The 21,513-nt window shown below is 42.6% G+C and overlaps 1 protein-coding gene across 2 annotated transcripts in view; it reads left to right on the top strand.

The window, feature by feature from the left end:
* Positions 1 to 10,097, top strand: part of TMEM91 (transmembrane protein 91) — a 266,695-nt gene extending 256,598 nt beyond the window's left edge. For both annotated transcript variants that reach the window (XM_086936788.1, XM_086936787.1), the window contains exon 4: positions 8,521 to 10,097. In XM_086936788.1, coding sequence (XP_086792914.1) covers positions 8,521 to 8,679 — 159 coding nt within the window. In that variant the 3' untranslated portion in view covers positions 8,680 to 10,097. The remainder of the gene's footprint in view (positions 1 to 8,520) is intronic.
* Positions 10,098 to 21,513: the final 11,416 nt, after the last annotated feature.

Raw genomic sequence — 21,513 nt, forward strand, 5'->3', positions numbered from 1 at the left:
ATACATCCACCATTTCACCCATACATCCACCATTCCACCCACCATTCCACCCATACATCCACCATTCCACCCATACATCTATTTATTTACCCTTTCTCTCATCCATCCTTCCACTCATTCACTTATCTGTCCATCCTTTCCCTCATCCTTCCATTCACCCCTTCACTCATCCATTCATACTTTCACTAATCCATCCAGCTATTCACCCATTCCTTCACTTATTCACTCACCCCCTTTTCACATTAATTATGAGCTAAGCCTTTGTCTGTAGAGTTGCAGACAGAAGAGGCCCATCAACAACGTAGCCCCTGTTGTAGTTCCTAAAGCAAGGGGTGGGGTGAGGTGGGGGGAGGGTTCACTATGCCCCTGTACATAGGCAATCTGAAAACTTGGAAGTCATGAGTCATGCATGATGCACAGTGCCAGGACCTCAGGTGACTGTGACATGGTGTTGTTTCCAAGGCTTTAAGTGGGATAAAAAAACTGGGGGTCTCTCCAAGGGGCCCGTCTGATGTAATTAAGGGCGGGTCTTAAAACACTGAAGCTAAAAATATGTACTGAGCATAATGTGCAGCGACTGGTATTTTGCTGTTTCTATCATTGCATCCAGAAACATTAGACCTACAACAATCCATGAAAATAGGCTTTGTCAATGGATGTTAGTTGCATAAAATGAAAAATCAGCAACTATGGCTTCATTGTATAACACATTTTGTCTGCAAAATGTCTGTAATAGACTCTTACACATTAAATATGAATGATGAAAAACGCTATTTACAACACTGTGTTCAAAATTACTCAAGGTCATGAGGGCAAGATTCTGTACAACAGAGCTGGCTCTTTCACCCGCCCCCCACCCCCTTCACTCCCACCCCCTTTGAAAGGCTGGGGCCCTGGGCAAGAGCCCACTTTGCCCATGCCTTAAAACTTCTCTGGAAACTTTGTCTCCTTTCTGGGAAGAGCTAAGTCTCCCAGGAGGGGGTTAATTCACAGAGTTGACAGCTTCAGCTGCAGTGGGAGGCAAGGGGTCTCCTCTGCTAAAACCGAAAGCATGTCTGTTTGTTTGCTTTCTTTTTTAGCTTTTGTTTTTAGCAGAGGAGACTCCTTGCCTCAAACTGCAGCTGAAGCTGTCAACTCCGTGAATTAACCCCCTCCTGGGAGAGTTACCCTGACAAAAGAACAGGCCCCATCGATTTCCCCTCGCACCCCCCTCCAGTCATACCAGAGTTATCCAAACAAAGGTAAGATTGGAGTGGAGTGCACGCCTCCCCTGGGATGGTGTCTTACCCCCCCCCCCCCCCAGGGGGGCGCGCCCCACAGATTGAAGCACTCTGCTCTAGATAATGCCTGTCATCATTCTACAATTTAACGATATTCATTAGACACTATAGATTTTAGTGAGATATTTCATTGCTAAGTGAAGGGTGGTCTTTTAACTTTCCCCAAGGGGGGCACTCACACATGTCTATAACCTGTTCCTTTCTCCAGAGGCATGCCATGGACATGTGATGGACATGCCCAGGGAGAAATGACAGCCATGTGCTACTTGTGAAAGAGCATGGTGGGCCGTAAATAGAAGCTCCCTGGTGAAAACAATAAAAAGAACTTGATAATAATAATAACTCGCCTAATAGGGCACTTCTTACAACACTTTTGCAGTCTCCAAGCGCTGTAATTAACGTGTCAATATTACCCAGTTTCACGTATCGTAGAAGCATCAGTGATGCAAAAATGCAACCGGTTTGCACTAATTGCAAATCACATTTGGTAATAGACTATTTCCTCACACATTTGCTTCGATGTGTGTTTTGACAACACTATACGATCTATCTTTAGGAGTCTAGCTATCAATGGTGCAGAAGGTGCAGTGGCACCGGGTCTAGAGCTTGAAAGGTCCCCTGAACTGATTATTACAGTATTTAGCTGCCAACCAGAAATAAGGGGGGCAATTTTTCCTTTTTTGCACAAGGACCCAGGGCCCCCTTGCTATACCGATGCCAGTGTTTGCAGCAGCCAGGGTTTAATGCTGCTCAGTGCTTAATTTGAGCCGGTAATTTCCGTTGCTCACCACTGACACTTAATCGTCAACACCAGCACTTTTAATGAGCAGTTAAGGACACATTTATGGTAGGATATTAACTAATTTGCCCAGAAAGACAGGATGTTGAGCCAACGCCGAGACTCGAACCTGGTTCCCCAGATCCAAAGTCATCAGCTCTGGCCATTAATTAACATCCTCTCCCAACTTTCATGGGTTTACGGATACATTGCTATAATGTCTACCAAGCTCCTTTTCTACTCAAGTTTTGGTCATTCTTCTATAATACGTCATTCAACATTTTTGTAATCCTCATAATAACCTCTGGCCACAAGTCAAATTTACAAGCCACGTGACCTATGGGATCCGTCTACCCTACTCACATCTGTGGCCAGGCCTGCCCTCCCCTTAAGGCCTGCTGTTTAGCAGCAAATCTCCAAACACCAAATGCATGAGTGCATTTTGGCATTAAAATAACATCTCGTTTGGACAATCAGACAAAAACATTGGCCCAGGTTTAAAGCAAAATTAGCAACTGCTTGCAATTGGACACTGCTTTGTGATGAGAGTAGGTTGTCACAAAGCAGTGTTTAGAGATGGGGCTAATTATTAACTTAATCCAATTCCCGACTTACCTAACAGGGTCCAAAGTTTGTTTAAATTGTCTGTAATTCAACCATTGTGTTAAGCGTGATAATATTCAACTGTAAAATTGTAACACAAATAGTTGGGTAAGCAGACAGAGAGGGGATGGAACATTCTCGGACTGTCTGGTGCTACAGAACCGGTTTGGCTTACTTCTCTTTAAATTGATGTGCTCGGGCTGCCCTCTAGACACAGCCTTTGTGCAAAGTGATACTTTTCACAGCAGGAAGCACTGGGTCTGGCTCCAAAAACAGTACCAACAGCAAGGGCACTATGAAGTGTAAGAAATATATGCCTGTTTGTCATACTGAAGAAGACATTAGGGACAAATAAAAGGACAAGCCTCAACTTAAGACTTTCTCACCTTCCACATCAGTCTGCAGTCCCACCCCTCAACCCAAACCATCAAACTCATGGCAGTGCTCGGGTAGGACTAACAAGCAGGCACTTGCTAACAAAGGGTCTTGTGGAATTTCTAAAGGCAGCCTTGTCTCCATTCTCCTCACTCCAGTGTCTGGGTCTCCAACCTTCAGCCACAAGAATGCAAGCACTGTCTGGGGTTGCTATCCTCATCCCCATCATTTGCTATGCTTGACCAGAGGCATAAAAAATTGACCCTTCTTTGCTTTTGTAATTGATACTGTGACTCGGAACTGAAGGATGAACATCAGAAGCCACATACCCCAGCATCTGCAGAATCTCAATTACATGTTTGTAACCTGGCTTGGCAGTTCGGGCTGGACTGTTCCTGCCTGTAAGGAACATGGTCAAGACTGATTTGCATATTGCTGGGTCTAAATTGTGTGATGTGGTTAGCAAAAGAATGATGGATTAAACCCAGATCCTTGTGACTGGGGGTGAATGTTTGCATTGTTCAGCATTCCGTCCATCAATTGTTTCCTTTGCATATGTCACCCTAAGTGGAAAGGGTATGCCCAGACATGGGTCCTGTGCTCACTTCACCACTGGATTCAAGATAGCCTGGCTGATGAAGGGTGATGCCCTGAAACCGGTCCCAGGATGTTTGTTTCCGGTCCAGTGAGGACCCGGCTTGGCAGTTTGGGCTGGACTGTTCCCTTAAGGAACAGGGTCAAGACTGATTTGCATATGGCTGGGTCTAAACTGGGGTTATGTGTGAGCAAAAGAATGATGGCTTAAACCCAGATCCTTGGGACTGGGAGTGAATGTTTGCATTGTTTAGCATTCCGTCCATCAATTGTTTCTTTTGCATATGTCACCCTAAGTGGAAAGGGTATGCCCAGACATGGGTCCTGTGCTCACTTCACCACTGGATTCAAGCTAGCTTAGCTGATGAAGGGTGATGCCCTGAAACCGGTCCCAGGAAGCGTGTTTCCTTGTTTCCGGTCCAGGGAGGACCTGGCTTGGCAGTTTGGGCTGGACTGTTCCCATAAGGAACGGAGTCAAGACTGAGTTGCATATGGCTGTGTCCAAACTGAAGTGGTGAGGTGAGCAAAAAAATGATGGATTAAAACCAGATCCCCTCTGACTGGGGGTGAATGTTTGCATTGTCCAGCATTCCATTCTTCAATTGTTTCGTTTGCATTATTTACCTGGCATACCCGCTCATTCCTATGATCATGAGGCTTCTGATTTTTGTTTTAGTGCAGTCTAAAGCGCTCAATATTTCCCTTTACACTTCCAACCCCTGAGCTGATCATTTGTCCTTGCTGAAGTGGAGATCTATCATTTGCCTAGCATTAGAAAGACTGCTCATATAAAATTGTAGGGCCTAATGCACTTATACATTTTCTACAGTTTTGTATCCTCGCATTGCTTAGGGTTCAAAAAGCCTCTTCTATGTTCCGAAAAACAGCATTAAAAATTTCCCTTGACCTTAATCTTCAGATTGTTGGCTCTTCTTTTTTATTTTGAATGACCTTCTCTTTACTTTCCATCCTATGTATGCCTCCTTTCTCAGAGTATAGTCTAGTCTAACATACGTGTATTTCTGCCTTCATTTCTATTATTGCATTTCTTCAAATGTCTCATCATTTCAACCATTACAACCTCTCCTTATTAGAAAGCCATATCCCTGCATCCTCACAATACCTAATATCCTTTAGCTCATCGATTAATCCCACCAATCATCTGCATGAACTCACATAACCCTTTCCACTTACAGGTCCGTGCATGGAATAGATCCCTTGAGAGAAAAAGGCTAGTCCCAATAACCAACAGTTACCAAATAGTTCTATATTAACCACTAACCTTGGTTTCTGGAGCAGAGTGCTTCCCAGCTTGAAACGCTTCACTGCCTTGTCTGGGAGTAGTAAGCCCCATAAAAATGACACGTCTAACTCAGTTTAATTTAATCTACCAGAAGGAAATTGGAATGGCTTTCTTGAGAGCACAATGCTAATCTCATTCAACAATAATAACCACTAACCTACTGTTCCTGAGCAGAGTGCTGCCTGCCATAAAGCATTTCAATGCATTGTCAGGGGTAGTAAGTGCTATATAAATGCAATTACCATCCAATAAAATACATACTTATACACCTAAGTTGCATTGCCGATTTCTTTACTATTTGCCGTGGCCATATAAATGCAGCCCCATTGTCATGCCAGACTGCACATCCTATGCTTGTTAGGAACGGCACTCTTCAGTAATCAAGGAGAAAAACCATCTGAAATACAAATGTGCTGCAAGGTTTTCAATATCTTTGCAAAGTAACATTGAAATCAGGGGCATATTAGCAGGAAATAGCTTATATATCGCTAAATGCGCTTAGCGCATTTTTTTACTATCTCTGCCTATCGCTGGATATGTTAGCGGAGAAAACATGCTATTAGAAACGTTTTTCTCCATTGTGCTAAAGTATCCAGCAATAGTGGCGAAATGCGTGAATATTGCTGAAAATCCAGCGACATTCGCACATTAATGCCAACGGGAACTTAACCTGAGAATCCACCTCCCATTGGATAAACAGGTAAGTCATGTTTTTAGCAGGCGTTAGATTATAGCGGTAATCGCGCTTCGGGCGATTTTTTTATCGCTAAGCCTGCCTTCCTAATAGGCGATAGCTGTGTTAGCGACAGCTTTCAGTCGCTAACAGTTTGGGTACGCCCACTTTGCATGTCATTAGCGATAAATATTGCTGACATGCAAAGCGGGCCCCAAACCGGTCGCTATTGCCTAAAAGCTGTCGCTAACTGCAGTTAGCAACAGCTTGCTAATATGCCGCTAAAGCGACGAAATGGACCTTGCTAATATGCCTCTAAGTCTTTAAAATGGGAGTGAGGAGTGAGGGGTGTTGCAAGCATAAATTCCCCATTTAGATCCGACCCTACATTTTCACGTCAAAGAGTCCTCAATATTGCCATGTTAGGGGTTATTGGAGTTGTGAGTAATCCAGACCAAAAAATGTTTGATTTGTGGAGCAAGGGCTAAATGCAGTGGAGAACCTGATGGTGGGATTTCCTTCACTCTAGAGATAGGCATAGCGCTATGATGCAGCTTACACAATCAATACGCGATACACAGAGAGTGGCAATGCAATGCAATGCACAAGTCCCATCGCAAGTGCTTGTGTTTAACTTTAAATGAGAGCTTGGTCAACAATGAAGGTCAGTGAAAAGCTGTGGAGTGTTGCAGTGGTTCTGCCTGAGCTGGCAGCCTCAGAGATATGCCAACCACACCACTTGAAAGTGTCATCTTGTGCAGAAGAGCTCATCCAAAGCCCTGGGCCCAGCTTATTAAATTGCAGTAATGTTCTTGAACGAGCACCTTGGCACACGCTGAGAAGAATACTGATTAGAGGTGCTAAAAGCCTTTTGATGCTTAATACCGGGAAAGCAGGCAGAGGGCATGATGAGGAGATAGTGAGGGGGAAGCGAAGGCAGGCAGGGGATAGGTGGGATACAGCAAAAATGGGGCGAGAGGGGTGAAGATAGGAAGGCCAGTGAGAGGGTAGGCAGGCAAGGGAGAAAGAAGAAAGGCAGGAGAAGATAGGGATGATAGGGAAAGGACCAGGAGAAACTAGACAGGGAAGATAATGAAAATGGAATGTTGCTGCAAAAATCATGACAACTCAAATATCATGGCTATACATTTAAATTATTAAGTATCGTTTTTCTATTCGTATGTTTGATCTTCATCCTTGTAGATATCCATGCATGTCATCAAGGGACATACATGTGGAGTCAAGGGCAGTAAACATTTATGCACTTATCTATACTTACCTTGGTGATATTTTGGTTGTTGATAATTATTTTGGTGATTAATACTTTCCATATAAAAGTTTTGTAACACAATATAGAAAATGTAACATTATTTTCCTATACAATACCTGACACTGTAATATAGGAAGGTGGAAAGAGGATACTTGGGGTCTCATTTAAAGTTTGGCAGATGGAATACTCTGTCACAAAACATACTAGATAGCCCCGCCACTTATTGCAAGCGCAGTATAGTGTATGGTGCTTTCAGTGCAGTAGATGGGGTATCCACCACAGTTGCGACGGAGTATCCCATCGGCCACACTCTAAATCAAGCCCTAAGTGCGAAGAGAGCAAGGCAATTGATGATGGACAGGATAAGCAGGATAGACGCACACCTAGTCCAGGAAAAGAAGCAAGAATATGCAGTGGGAACAAAGAGAGAGGAGATGGTCAGACAGAGAGACCGCTCCTTAACTGCATAAAGACAACAGGGGGCAGGAGAAGCAAGCAAACTCAATATTAACGAAGGCATTCTGTGGTAATTCTCTTGGTATAAACTATCACGATCAAAAATGAAAATGGTATTCCATAACATATACTATAATCAATTCCCAGGTCAGATGATGATCAGTTTTGAAAATAGCAATTTTAAATCTTATAGCAAAAGGCAATTAACAGCATTAGGCAGCATTTGCCATATGACAGGCATATCTATTGAGAGGTGTCCTCTGTGGGCTCATATAGTTTTTCTCCAAAGCTAGTCACCCCCATTAAAGCACTGCCCTATCCCATTGTGTATTTTCCTCTGTAAGTAGGTCTTCCATGTGTTCAGTTGTCATGTAGTTCGGTCCTCTCAGTTTGCCCGAATATGAACCCTCCTCCCCCTGGACAGCCGCATCCAGGTTTTGCTCGTATGCGGAATTTAATTGTGAATGGTTTTTATTAACTGAAATAAATTTACTTTACTCAATTACTTTACCCTTTAAGTGTCCATTCAAAGGAAGCCACCTCCATGAGCAGTGATCTCCATTACACAGCAGAACTACCTGATCGATAATGTCCATTAAATAGCTGTCAACATTGGGTAATTGTCTCCAATAAGCAGATGTACCACTATGGGAGTCATCTCCCAAATAAACGCCATTTTCACTTTCCATGGCAGGCATTTCCACTCAACAGTCCTTTCTCCTCAGGTTAAGTTTGCCCCTTGAAATGCCATTCCCATTGAGTGGCCTTCGCGAGTTAGCAGTTGCCCCTGTTAGCATTCATACCTCTGAAATGGCTATTTGTTGATTTATCAACCCAATGTCCTCCCCAGGAATCTCTATTGAGAAGCTATCAGAAGTTTTTTAAAGGTTTTTTTAAATTATTAAGGTGAACTGAGTAGTCAATCTGGATGATTGTTCGTTAGAAATGTTTAATAAGTATTGTAATTTTATGTGAAGTTGGATATCTTCCAACTGTATTGCATGCATAAAAGTATATTTCAGAAAATTAATTCAAAATTCAAAAAAGCTATTTTCATCAGTTCAGAATCACCCTTAGCAGTCATCCCCTTAGTTGTTTCCAGACTTCAGAAGTTTTTCCATGAGCCAGCCATCAAGTGCAGTCATGTTCCCTTCTTAATCTTCTTTTTATCCTCTTTTCTTTCCACAGACCAACAAGGCATCAGCAAAGGGTGACTACCATGGTGCCAGCACAGCATCACGCCAGACTTTCTTCATGGCTGTCCTATCCATTGTCTTGGGCACCTGCACATACATTGGCGCTATTGTGGCACTCATCGCTTACTTGTCCAATAAGGTGCCCACCTAACAGCGATTGGCAAGGAGAAGAACACTTGTTAGGACATGTGTGCTGCAACTACAGAGGCCTCACCCTCCAGGCGTGCTTTTTGCTTTCTCAAGAGACCGGCATTGAGCATGGGACTCGCGGCTCTCGTTCACAGAGGGGGTGAAAGCTAAAAACTTGAGACGAAGGGGGAAGCAGCCAGTGCAATGCAGAAAATTTTTCAATGGTACTGGTTGGTCACTTCAAAACGATGTTGCGCATTCAGAGGAAGTGACATCAGTATGAATCGAGAATGGGTGCTTAGAAGTGCCTGTGGATTCATGACTGAAGAAAACACAGGTGCATCTGTAAATGTACCCACACATGTTTCCGCATGTGACCCTTCAACATTCTTTTCAACTCTTTGTAGCAAAGTTCTGCCTTCAGTCTCTCACTTGCCTACTGCCTCTTGTCCTGCACCATTCATGAGCTTTAAAAGCTCGGAACCAGTACAACTGTCCATAAGTGACGCCCGCCTGATGCAATGGCACCATCACGCTCACAGCTGCACCATTGGTCTGGCTTTCTTGTTCTCCTTAAAAGTTCCTCACTGAATGTCTAGCAGGACTGCACCATTATACTCTCACCAGATGTGCCCCTGGGCAGTTCTGAACTAATTCTGCTGGCAGAGCCACCCGCCTACAGCGTCAATACACCTTGCATGGCCAGGATGAGTTTATTCCCCTGCTGTTATCACAGCCAGTGAGATGTTGTGCCTGCTCTGAACAGTGTTTGATCTGAAAGAACATTTGCTTTATTGGTAAAGGAGATGATCGTTGGCCTGGAATACCACATTTCCAAAGATCTCTTAATAAACCTTTTCCAAAAGGAATAGGGATTTTTAGTGACAAGTTAAACCCTATTCGGAATGTATTGAATGAGCTGGGCAGGGGGCTGAGACAGGAGGACTACCGTTCGCATACCGGTGGCAGCTATCTTGCTCACGGCAATCTATGATCCATAGCAGAAGAAGGGAATGTGTGCTCTAAAGTCTAAATTGTCCATTGTGGAAGAAGAAGGTCTGGGATTTCACCTAACTTGTTATTCAGAATTATGCGGTCAAATTCCCTGGAGCAGTTGTCAGTAGACGGATTCCATGGTCTTCTTCTGCCTCCCGCTCCAAAACTGGGAGCACTCATAAAAGAGCTAAACATTATAAAGTAACACCACATAAATTACCGGACTTTACCCCAGTGGCCTGGAAGGAGATAAATGAATGAAACAACAGTTACATTGAGCTAAATCTATGGGTTTTGTGTGGTTGTAATTTCTTTTTCTCTGAAATGTCTTACATGTTTTCCCAATTTTACATTTTTTGTGAACTTTACACAGTTTGTGACATATAAAAAAATAAATGACATGATGTGTCTTCCAATTAAAATAGGTTTGTGTGATGAAAAAAATCAATGAAAAAGGTATTAACTAACGAAATGTCATGCAAAAAAGTGTATGTGGGAATATTATCTAGAGAAAACTTTTTGAATGTAGAAATATTCTGCTGGTGGCATAGGTGGATGAAGTTGGTGAATACCAGTACACGTGTGCCAAACTTGAGGTATTCCAAGTTCACTGAACCTGGAAGTAAAGTTCAAATTGTAGGGGCATATTATCAAGAATGGCGTTAAAACTATCACTGCTTTAGCTGCAGGAAACTGCTGCTAAATCGGCGATAATGAGCTTGATAATATGCCCTTGTGAATTCCCATAGAAACCCAGGTTCTGGTGTGAACCTAAGCTTCTATGGGAATTCCCAAGGGCATGTTATCAAGCCCATTATCGCCGCTTTAGCGGCCATTTCCTGCTGCTAAAACAGCGATAATTTTAACGCCATTCTTGATAATATGCCCCTAAGTTATTTCACCAGGAGTGGAATTTATGTAGTCATCTTTCCTTAGTTCTACTATTACCGTAGGCAGTTTGGGTCCAATTTCTATTGCCTTGCTATATAAAGGAAAGGGATAAAAGTCAAAAAATATTCTCCCATGGAGGCATTCCGTTGATAAATAAATGGTGCTGCTTAAGCCCCTCCTCAAACTGACGTTCTCTTTTTCCCTGCATAAACATCAGCAGAGCAGTCTAGAAAGATTATTCAAATGTTGCATTGAAACCATTGTCATGTCACTTTCCATATTGTGCAGAAGAAGAAAAAAATATGTGTACAATAATGCAAAAAAATTTGAGGACCAAAAAATAAAGAATTTCACTGTACGTCAAATTATAAACGGTGCCATGCAACAGTGTAGGAAATTTCGAAATTCTTTCAACTTAATCCTGATTAATTACAAACTGGGGGACTTTTTACTAGTGTGTATTGCCACTGCGCTAATGATTACAAGTCATATTCTTTTGAAAGTGTGATAGTGAAGAGGATGAAGTTGGGATTAATGAAAATATATAGAACGGAGAGCTCAATTTATAGTACATTTTAGATACTTAGAGAAATTTTGTATACATTTTATTGGTCTAACCAAGAATTGAATGCTAAACTGTTATGAAGCATTAACTTTCAAAGTATCCAAAATTTGCCAAAGCCATTACAAAGCAAAGTTGAAAAACATTTTTTCACAAACACAAAACCTTTGCATTTGCCTCAAGAGCCATGACGAGACCAAGACGCACACCTGCATAAAAGAGAAGGCACTGGGACTATACAAGTGGAGTAGAGCTGGATACTAACATTGGCAGATACAGGTCTTACTGTAGCCATGAGCTCCATCCTCCCCCCACCACTGCTCAGCCTTTCTGAATTCCATCAAATGTGGAATTTTGTATCTCCCTGTACAGTAAATCCAAGACTTTCTTTATAAACATATTAGTCCCTCATCTTCTTACCGGAACTAGGCTCCATGATTAAATTGTGTGCACTTTTTGTGCTGCAGCTTGGCTTCAGCACCAGGACTCAGCTGGTTCTGTTTGTACAGAATGTCTGACAGATGGATTTCTTGGAAGTGGACTGGAACTTCAAACCCCGAATAAATCATGGAATGCACTCTAAGCCTTGGTCTATTTTCATTCTCCACCTGGCAAGGTACATATGACACATATGTGTGTTTTCAGGGCTATGTGATGAGTGTTTGAGTCATTATGCATGTTTATATCATGTGTGTAATTTTCCTATGTGTGTTTGGATTTGGTTGCGTGTACATGCATTCGTGTGTAGCAGCAATATATCTGTCTACATTTTATACATACATTTGTCCTTGTGTGCACAGTACACTGACATCAGTTCTGCTCAATTATGTGTACCAGAATCAAAATGGCTTCTTTATGAGTGATTTTGCTACCTCTGAAGCTGATAAATATTTCCACAACTTCTAGCATTAACTTACCTTTTATACTCCTCACTAAGAGTTCTAACAATGAAGGAGGTAAGAAAAGGTCCCAAGATCAATGTCTCCAGATTTGTAGACTTTTTTTTAGCTTTAAGATAAACTTTATTGAAGAAAAGATTGTAACATACATAGCAGAAAAATTTCATGTAAGAAAACTCACTATGAAAATTTTTATGATATGTTATAAAACAGATTACAATCCATGACTGATATAGGGGAAGGGAGAGGAGGGAAAAGGAGAAGGGGGGACGGAATATCATAAAATAACAATACAAGTAAGAATAATACCTGAAACTTCATAGTAATTTATCAAGAAGAACAACAATAAATATACCATAAAAGATATACATTCAGAAAAAATAATAATTGAAAAGGAAAAAGGAGTTATTTCAAACAATAAAAATCTGAAATCAAAAGTTAAAAAGACAACAGAGTATTCATGTGGGTTTCCTAACTTCATCTGGAGTATTAACTGTAGTAGTAGAGACGGAAGCTATGTCCGTGAGATGAGAGGATAAAGGATGCCATAAAAGATCTATTTTAATGGATAAAGAGAAAGGGGTGACATTGTTCGTGTCTAATCTGTGATGAAAACAAACAGCATTCCACCAAGCTCTGAAAGTAACTTTACCAGCTTGCTTCCAATTTGAAGTAATCAAATGCAGGGCTATCGCTAATAACAAGTTAATTAATGAGCGTTTAGGAGGAGAGTAAGGCCAGGATGGTGATAAGGAGCCTAAAAAGATGTTGGTAATGGAAAAAGGGATTTAGGTGTTACAAATTTTATTGACTTGAGACCAAACTAAAAGCCAAAAACGGGAGAGAGAGGGGCAATCAAAAAGCATGCATCTTAAGTCAGCTGAAGTGTTTTTGCATGACCAATGGGCTAAGGAGAAATCTGCGGAAAAAGAGGCTAATTTTGTAGGGGTAAAGAGAAGGTATTTGTAAATAAAATAAAGAGTCTGGGATATGTTAGCTGCTCTTGATGTTTTATGGATCTTTAACCATAATTTGTCCCAAAAAGGGACAGGCCAACATTCTGCAAGATCCTTTTCCCAGCCCAAATCAAATTTCCCCTTGGTCCTATCAGAAAAGAAAAACAAATTTCTATATAGGGAAGAAGCCGATGAATTGATAGGTAATAAAGGAAAAAGAGTGGAACATCTGGTAGGAACGTCGGGGTCAGTTGGTAAAGAAAGAAGGTATTTCAATAGAGGAGGAAGGAGAGAATCATACTGGGATTTACAGGAAGATGGTAAAGATGGTAAAGAAAATTTTAATTGAAGTTCTGAAAAAGGTAAAGGAGAATTATGAAATACCAATTGAGAGATCTAGATTAAACCCCTAAGTCTCCAAGTTTTCCAATAAAGGGTACGACCTTTGATACGTAACAAGTTATTATGCTAAATAGGTTGTTGGTCTAATGAGGTAGAAGAAGGATAAGAAGATGGAAGAAGAGGCGTTAATATTTTACTTGTATGGGAGATCACTTGTGTACGAAAGGAAGGAGTAGTATCTTTAAAAACAAGAGATTCATTAAAATGGAAGGGTGCTATGTTTTTCAATAGTCAACCAAATAGAAGGATGAACACATTGATCAGGAGAAAGCCAGCGAAGGGATTGTCTCAAAGTAAAAGCATCATGATATGATTTAAAATCAGGAAATTTGAGACCACCAGAGAATTTGTCGGCTTTGAGAGCATTAAGAGCTATTCAGGGAGATTTGTTTTTCCAAAGAAACTTGGTTAATATAGAATCAATTTTTTAAAAATAAAAATCAGGAATGTGTACTGAGATCATAGATAGAAGATAAAGAATTAGCGGAGAAAGCATCATCTTAATAGAGTCCAAGCGAACCCACCAGGAGAGGAAGAGTGGGTGCCAGCGATCAATAAATACAGATAAAGTTTTGGAAAGATGGTCAAAATTTTCTTTTAAGGTTTTTGAAATAATGGGGTAAAACCATAGACCCAAGTACTTAATTTTAGAGGGTTTCCAAGAGAAGCCAGTAGAAATAAAATCCTGCTTGAGACAGAACATTTAGAGGAAGGATTTCACATTTATCCGAATTAAGTCGGTATCCGGATAACTGAGAGAAGAAATCCACCTGGGAAAGGAAAACAGGAAGAGAAGTAGAAGGATTTGAACAGTATAGAAGAATGTCATCGCTGTAGACGGACATTTTAACATGGGTAGTATGAAGTTTAAAGCCAGTAATTCTGTCATCTAACCTAATTTTCATTAAAAAAGGTTCTAAAGCAATTAGAAATAAAAGAGGAGATAAAGGGCAACCCTGATAAACACCTCTAAAAAGAGGAAAGTAAATAGAGGACTTCCCATTAACAAAAATAGAGGCTTTAGGGTAAGAATATAACAATGAAATAAGAGAAATTAATTTAGCAGGAAGCCCAATCCATTTAAGTGCCTGGAACATAAATTCCCAACCAATCCAGTCAAATGATTTTACAGCATCTAATGCTATTGCAGCAATGGGATAATCAAGAGAGGAAGCCTTACTTAAAATATTAAAGAAAACCCTGGAGTTGTCTGACGATAAGCGTCCTTTGACAAAACCTGATTGTTCCGGGCAAATAATATTGGTAAAATGGGATCAATACAAAGAGCAAGAATCTTTTATAGTCTAGATTAACTAAGGATATTGGACGATAATTTTTACAAAAAGAGGGATCTTTATTCTCTTTGGGGATTAAACAAATCACAGCTTCTTGAAAAGATCCTGAAGAGGAACCATCCTTAACAAAGGACTGATAAAGTAATAAGAGATGGGGAAGTAATAAGGACGCAAAATGAGCATAAAATTCAATAGTAAAACCGTCAGGGCTAGGAGCTTTACCCCTTTTCAATTTTGATACAGCATGTTTAATTTCAGAAAAGTAATATCAAATTCTAATGAGGCAAAATCAGTGTTGTAAATGGGGGGAGAATGTATTGAATGAAAGAAAGAGGAGAGTGTATCAGAGGAAGGTTGTTGCTCTGGCGAGTATAGATTTTTATAAAAAAGAACAAATTCATTTAGAATATCATTATCTTTAAATAGCGAATCACCAACATTGTTATGTATAGATTCGATTTTAGTTTGTTCCTGACGAATCTTTAAATAATTTGCAAGTAGTTTACCCATTTTATTCTGTCTTCCGTAATAACGGGCGCTACTTTTTAAGAGATAAGAGGAGGCGGCTTCTGTAGATGATTTATTAAAGGAGATTTTGGCCTCGGGAAGATTTTTGAGTCACGCCTCAGAATTAGAACGGTAATAACAATATTCAAGTTGCTTAATTTTGGCTAATAACTGAGCATTCGTGGCTTCAAAAAATTTCTTTTTCTGTGAAACAAAATCTATGATAAAACCTCTAGCTGCCGTTTTAAAGGAGTCCCATAACATTACTGGAGAAGTGTCTGGAGTAGAATTAATAGAAAAGAATTCAGAAGCAAAAGAGGAGAATTGGCCTATGAAATTGGGATCTGATAATAATGAATTATTAAAACGCCATCTACCAGCAGGGGGGAAAAAGGTAGCAAATCAAAATCTACAAAAACTAGAGCATGGGTTAACACACATTGTCTCTTTATAGGTTTGTTAACTCCTTTAACATTCCAGGTTACAACTCTAAATAAGAACCGTTAAAACAAACATGCACAATTTATATAAAGGCATTAAAAAAGCATCCACCAAAAAGAGCATCAACAATCATTATGCAAACAACAGAAGAAATCAGGGAGCAAGTACTTAGAGGAAGAAAAATAGGGAAGAAAAGATTACAAGAAAAATTCAGAAATAGAAAGATGGGAAAGGTAGGCAGAAGAGGAGTACTGTAAAGTTCAGAGAGATAGATTAAGAGAAAAAGAAGAAATAGAGAGGAGAGAGAAAATAGTTGGTAAAAAGAGAAACAAAAAACAAGAAAACAAAACAAAACTAACAATTGATTATAAAAAAAATGTCAAAAAGCCATACAACAAACCAACAATAAGACTGGGGGTGGCGGAACCACATAAGGAAGGTAGCACACTGGACCGGAGACTCCATGAGAATGCGGTGAAGGGATACAGACTTCCGGGTAGAACATAAAGGACACATAAAATCAAGGGCTCACAAAACCGCATCTAAAAATATTTCAACAAGAAGTAATATTAACAACATAAGTTACAACAAAAACAAAGCACAAAATACATAGTACATCAGGGAAGATAAAAGAACAAACAATCATCTTAATAGAACAGCGTTTTAATATGTAGAACAATAACGCCAAATATTTATGAATGAGGGACGTTCATAGAATCTTGTCTGCAGGAATCTAAAAATTGTTGAAGTAACACCGGGTCTTCATAATTCGTTGTCCTGTTGTTGTAAGTGACTTTGAAGAGGCAAGGATGGAAAAAGCCATATCGAGCATTCAAGGAACGTAGAGCAGGTCTCATCTCCAAAAACGTCTTGCGGTGATCTGCAGTGACTTTGCCGTAATCTTGAGCAAAGAAAAGTTTAGAACCGTTCCAGGTGATTTTCCCTTTCTGCTTGGCAGCATGAAGGACTTTAAGGAGATCAGTGTATTCCAGAAAGTACATGATAACTCCTCTAGGTTATACTGAAGAAGATGATGAGGCAGATAAGCAAGAGATGGATCCTAAACGATGCGCTCGTTGAATATTTAAAGGAGGAGATGTAGGGAGACCAAGAAGGGTAGGCAGGAATGATTGGGAAAAAGAGATGTGATTCGATCCCTCAAGGCCTTCCGCAAGTCCATAAACGTTTAAATTATTACGCCTATTTCGATTTTCCAAGTTTTAAACTTTCTGTTTAAGATTTTCAATCTCTCTATGAATGCAGGGAACTTGATCTATGACTGCTTGAGCTGAAGTAAATTTTCTTTCAAGAGTATCTACCCTTTGCTCAGTGTTAGATCAGTTGACTTCAAGTTTCTGGAGACAGGAGTTTGTTTCAGTCATGTAAGGCTTGAGCACGCAAATTTCCTCCAATATCAATTCCATAGAGATGGAGGATTACGTGTTGGTAGGAGAAGGAGGATTTGTTTTGACTCTCTTTCTTGGTGTAGGAACAGAAGAAGAAGGAGCTTTGGTAGAGGGCTTTGAGGCTGAACGAGAAGAATGAGGAGAGGTGCATTTTGCATTTGGCATGTCACTTGGCGCGTCATCCATGGTGTCTTGTAGAACACTAAAAGGGTTGACGACTTCCAAAGGCAGGTTGGTTCCTGTACGTTGCTGAGAGGCATTCCGATTAGTGCGTGACGAGGCCACAGAGAATTCGGAAAAACAGAAGGATATGATGCAACTTGATAAACTGAAGTCTCAGCAATAGTTTATTGATACGTTGAAAAGTTCTAACTATCAAAGTAGCAGGCAGAGATGAGAAAAAAATGATAACTCATTTCTGTGTAGATTGCTTTAGAAAGGCAACGTTTCAGTAAACCACTACATAAGGTTGAAAGTCTACAGAAATGGAGAAAAGCCTTCTACCTCAATTGTGATAGAAAACACGCTGCCAATATTGAGAACATTTGAGGAAATATGCTATTCCATAATATAGCAGACAAAGGATGCAGCAGGAAATTTTAGGGTAGCAAATGTTTAAAAAAAGTGACCTTCTCTCATACATTATCTGTCAGAACAAAGCGTTGCTTTAAATGAAAAAAGGCGACGCGATGGCACAGAGCTGAGGAGATTCGAAAATGGCTGTTACCTCAGAGACCCAATGCGTGTGCTCCTCCAACCTGCATTGCCACATAAAACTCTTTATCCAGCTTGCCAAGCCAATCAAAATGTCAATGCTGAAATGCCCCTACACTTTAAAGCATCTTGACGGGAGTTGAAAGAAAGCGCCAAACAATAGGAGGGCAGCAGAGGTTTCACAGGCTTCAAAATGGCGGACGCGCCTCAAACACGATCCGCCGAAGCAAATCAATCAATCAATCAATCAATCAGTGACATTTATAGAGCGCGCTACATACCCGTAGGGTCTCAAGGCGCTGGGGGAGGGGGGGGTGCCGCTACTGCTCGAACAGCCAGGTCTTCAGCTTCTTCTTCGTGACTCACTCCTCTCACTCGAGCAGAGTGGTCGCTCCCAGTGTCCCCTGCCGGCACCTGGTATCGTTGGACCTGCATTTCCTTTCTGGAATTACTTGTGATTATTTGACATTGCCCGCGTTTACCCTGCTGCTCACCGCTATTGCTGCATTTACATATTTGTCATCTGTGTATTTGAAATAGCCCGCGTTTAGCCTGCTGCTCACCGCTATTGCTGCATTTACATATTTGTCATCTGTGTATTTGAAATAGCCCGCGTTTAACCTGCTGCTCACCGCTATTGCTGCATTTGCTTTTTGGTCATTTAGCATATTGGTTGGTTTGTGCATCTGTTCTCCCCCCTCCGCCTCCATTTTGTTTATTTGTTGTCTTCGGCCTCGTGGAGCCGCCCCGCCTCCCAGCTGAGACGCCCTCCCACTGGATAGAACAGCGCTCTCCTACCTAAAGGCGCCGTGACTCACTCCTCTCACTCGAGCAGAGTGGTCGCTCCCAGTGTCCCCTGCCGGCACCTGGTATCGTTGGACCTGCATTTCCTTTCTGGAATTACTTGTGATTATTTGACATTGCCCGCGTTTAGCCTGCTGCTCACCGCTATTGCTGCATTTACATATTTGTCATCTGTGTATTTGAAATAGCCCGCGTTTAGCCTGCTGCTCACCGCTATTGCTGCATTTACATATTTGTCATCTGTGTATTTGAAATAGCCCGCGTTTAACCTGCTGCTCACCGCTATTGCTGCATTTGCTTTTTGGTCATTTAGCATATTGGTCGGTTTGCGCATCTGTTCTCCCCCCTCCGCCTCCATTTTGTTTATTTGTTGTCTTCGGCCTCGTGGACCCGCCCCGCCTCCCAGCTGAGACGCCCTCCCACTGGATAGAACAGCGCTCTCCTACCTAAAGGCGCCGTGACTCACTCCTCTCACTCGAGCAGAGTGGTCACTCCCAGTGTCCCCTGCCGGCACCTGGTATCGTTGGACCTGCATTTCCTTTCTGGAATTACTTGTGATTATTTGACATTGCCCGCGTTTAGCCTGCTGCTCACCGCTATTGCTGCATTTACATATTTGTCATCTGTGTATTTGAAATAGCCCGCGTTTAGCCTGCTGCTCACCGCTATTGCTGCATTTACATATTTGTCATCTGTGTATTTGAAATAGCCCGCGTTTAACCTGCTGCTCACCGCTATTGCTGCATTTGCTTTTTGGTCATTTAGCATATTGGTCGGTTTGCGCATCTGTTCTCCCCCCTCCCCCTCCATTTTGTTTATTTGTTGTCTTCGGCCTCGTGGACCCGCCCCGCCTCCCAGCTGAGACGCCCTCGCCCCTCCCCCCATCCATTTATGGCCAATGCCCCCACGCGCAGCGTCCACGCGCTACGTACACGCCGCCGCGCCTGGACCGCGCCCAGCGCCAGACCCCCTGCCCCTCGCGCGGCCCAGCCCTCCCGCATTACCTACGATGCCGCCGCCCTCCTAGCCCTTAACCCCGGTCGCGCCCCCAACTGCGTTCAAGCCGCTCCTGGACGCACCCATGGACCTTTCTCATGCTACTCCTGCAAATTCAGCGGCACCGACAACATCTCCGCTACGACCACACATCAGACTCCCGACCCCAACCTCTTACAATGCATCCTTCTCAACACCCGATCGGTCCACAGGCACGCCATTGACCTATGGAATCTACTAGACACCCTTTCTCCGGACATCGCCTTCCTTACGGAAACATGGATGAACGCTTCCTCCGCACCAGACATCACCATTGCCATCCCTGAAGACTATAAGATCACTCGCAAAGACCGAACCAGCCACACAGGAGGAGGAATCGCTATCGTCCATAAGAAATCCATCCGCATCTCAACCAGCTCAGACGCCAACCTCGCCAACTCCGAACACCTTCACTTCCAGATCCACATCGACCCCAAGACCACACTCAGAGGCACCCTCCTCTACAGACCACCAGGACCCCGCGCAAAATTCAGTGAAGACATCACGGACTTCATCACCCCACACGCGCTCCCCTCCAAAGAATACATCCTTCTGGGAGACCTCAACTTTCACCTTGAAAATATCAATGACCGCAACACCGCCACCCTCGTGGACAACCTTGCCAACCTCGGACTTAAACAACTAGTCACTTCCCCCACCCACATCGCAGGTCACACTCTCGACCCCATCTTCACCTCCAGCAATCATGTCTCCTTCAGCCACACCACGGACCTCCTCTGGACTGACCACAGCTGCGGTCACTTCACCTACAACAAACCAAAACCCAACATCCGCCTCCAACCTACCCTGCAAAGAAACTGGAACAAAATCACCACGGACCAAATCTCCGCATCGCTCCTTCAAAACTCCCCAGCCCCCTCTTCTAACGCCAACGAAGCCGCCGCTAACCTCACCCTCTGGTTATCCAACACCGCCGACACCTTAGCACCACTGAAAAAACGACAAAGCAAACCTGGCAGCAAGAAGGCCTCATGGTTCAACGATGATCTCAAGAAGTCCAAGAAAGTCTGCCGCTCCCTTGAAAAGGCCTGGAAAAAAGACCCAACCACCAGCACCAAGATCGCCTTCAAAAACGCCACCCGCACTCACCACCAACTGATCCGAAAAGCCAAGAAAACAGCATTCAAGGATCGACTTGACAACAACGCCCACAACAGCAAGGAACTTTTCAACATCGTCAAGGAATTTTCCAATCCCTCGGCCAACTCCAACGACATCACCCCCTCTCAAACCCTCTGCGACTCCCTAGCATCATTTTTCCACAACAAGATTGCAGACATCCACAACAGCTTTGACAACCAACCCGGAAATCAACCCACCCTACCATTTGCTGATCATCTTCCCCCCCTGAACATTCTCAACGACTGGAACCCAATCTCCACTGAGGACTCCATCCGCCTGATGAATTCAATCCACTCAGGATCCCCCACAGACCCATGCCCTCACCACATCTTCAACAAAGCAGACACCGTCATAGCTCCGCACCTCAGAGACGTCATCAACTGCTCCTTCAACTCCGCCACCTTCCCGGAAGACTGGAAACACGCTGAACTCACCGCCCTTCTGAAAAAACCAACAGCGGACCCCACCGAACTCAAAAATTACCGCCCCATCTCGCTTCTCCCATTCCCGGCCAAAGTCATCGAGAAAGCTGTCAACAACCAGCTCGCCACCTTCCTCGAAGCCAACAATTCCCTCGACCCCTCACAATCTGGCTTCCGAGCAAAACACAGCACTGAGACCGCCCTCATCGCAGCAACAGACGACATTCGAACGCTACTAGACAATGGAGACACAGTCGCCCTCATCCTCCTCGACCTCTCCGCAGCCTTTGACACAGTCTGCCACAGCACCCTCCTACAACGCCTCTATAACATCGGAATCCAAGGTAAAGCACTTGAATGGATCACCTCGTTCCTCACCGGAA

The sequence above is a fragment of the Lissotriton vulgaris genome, chromosome 9, assembly GCF_964263255.1.
Source record: "Lissotriton vulgaris chromosome 9, aLisVul1.2, whole genome shotgun sequence".
Taxonomy (NCBI): domain Eukaryota; kingdom Metazoa; phylum Chordata; class Amphibia; order Caudata; family Salamandridae; genus Lissotriton; species Lissotriton vulgaris.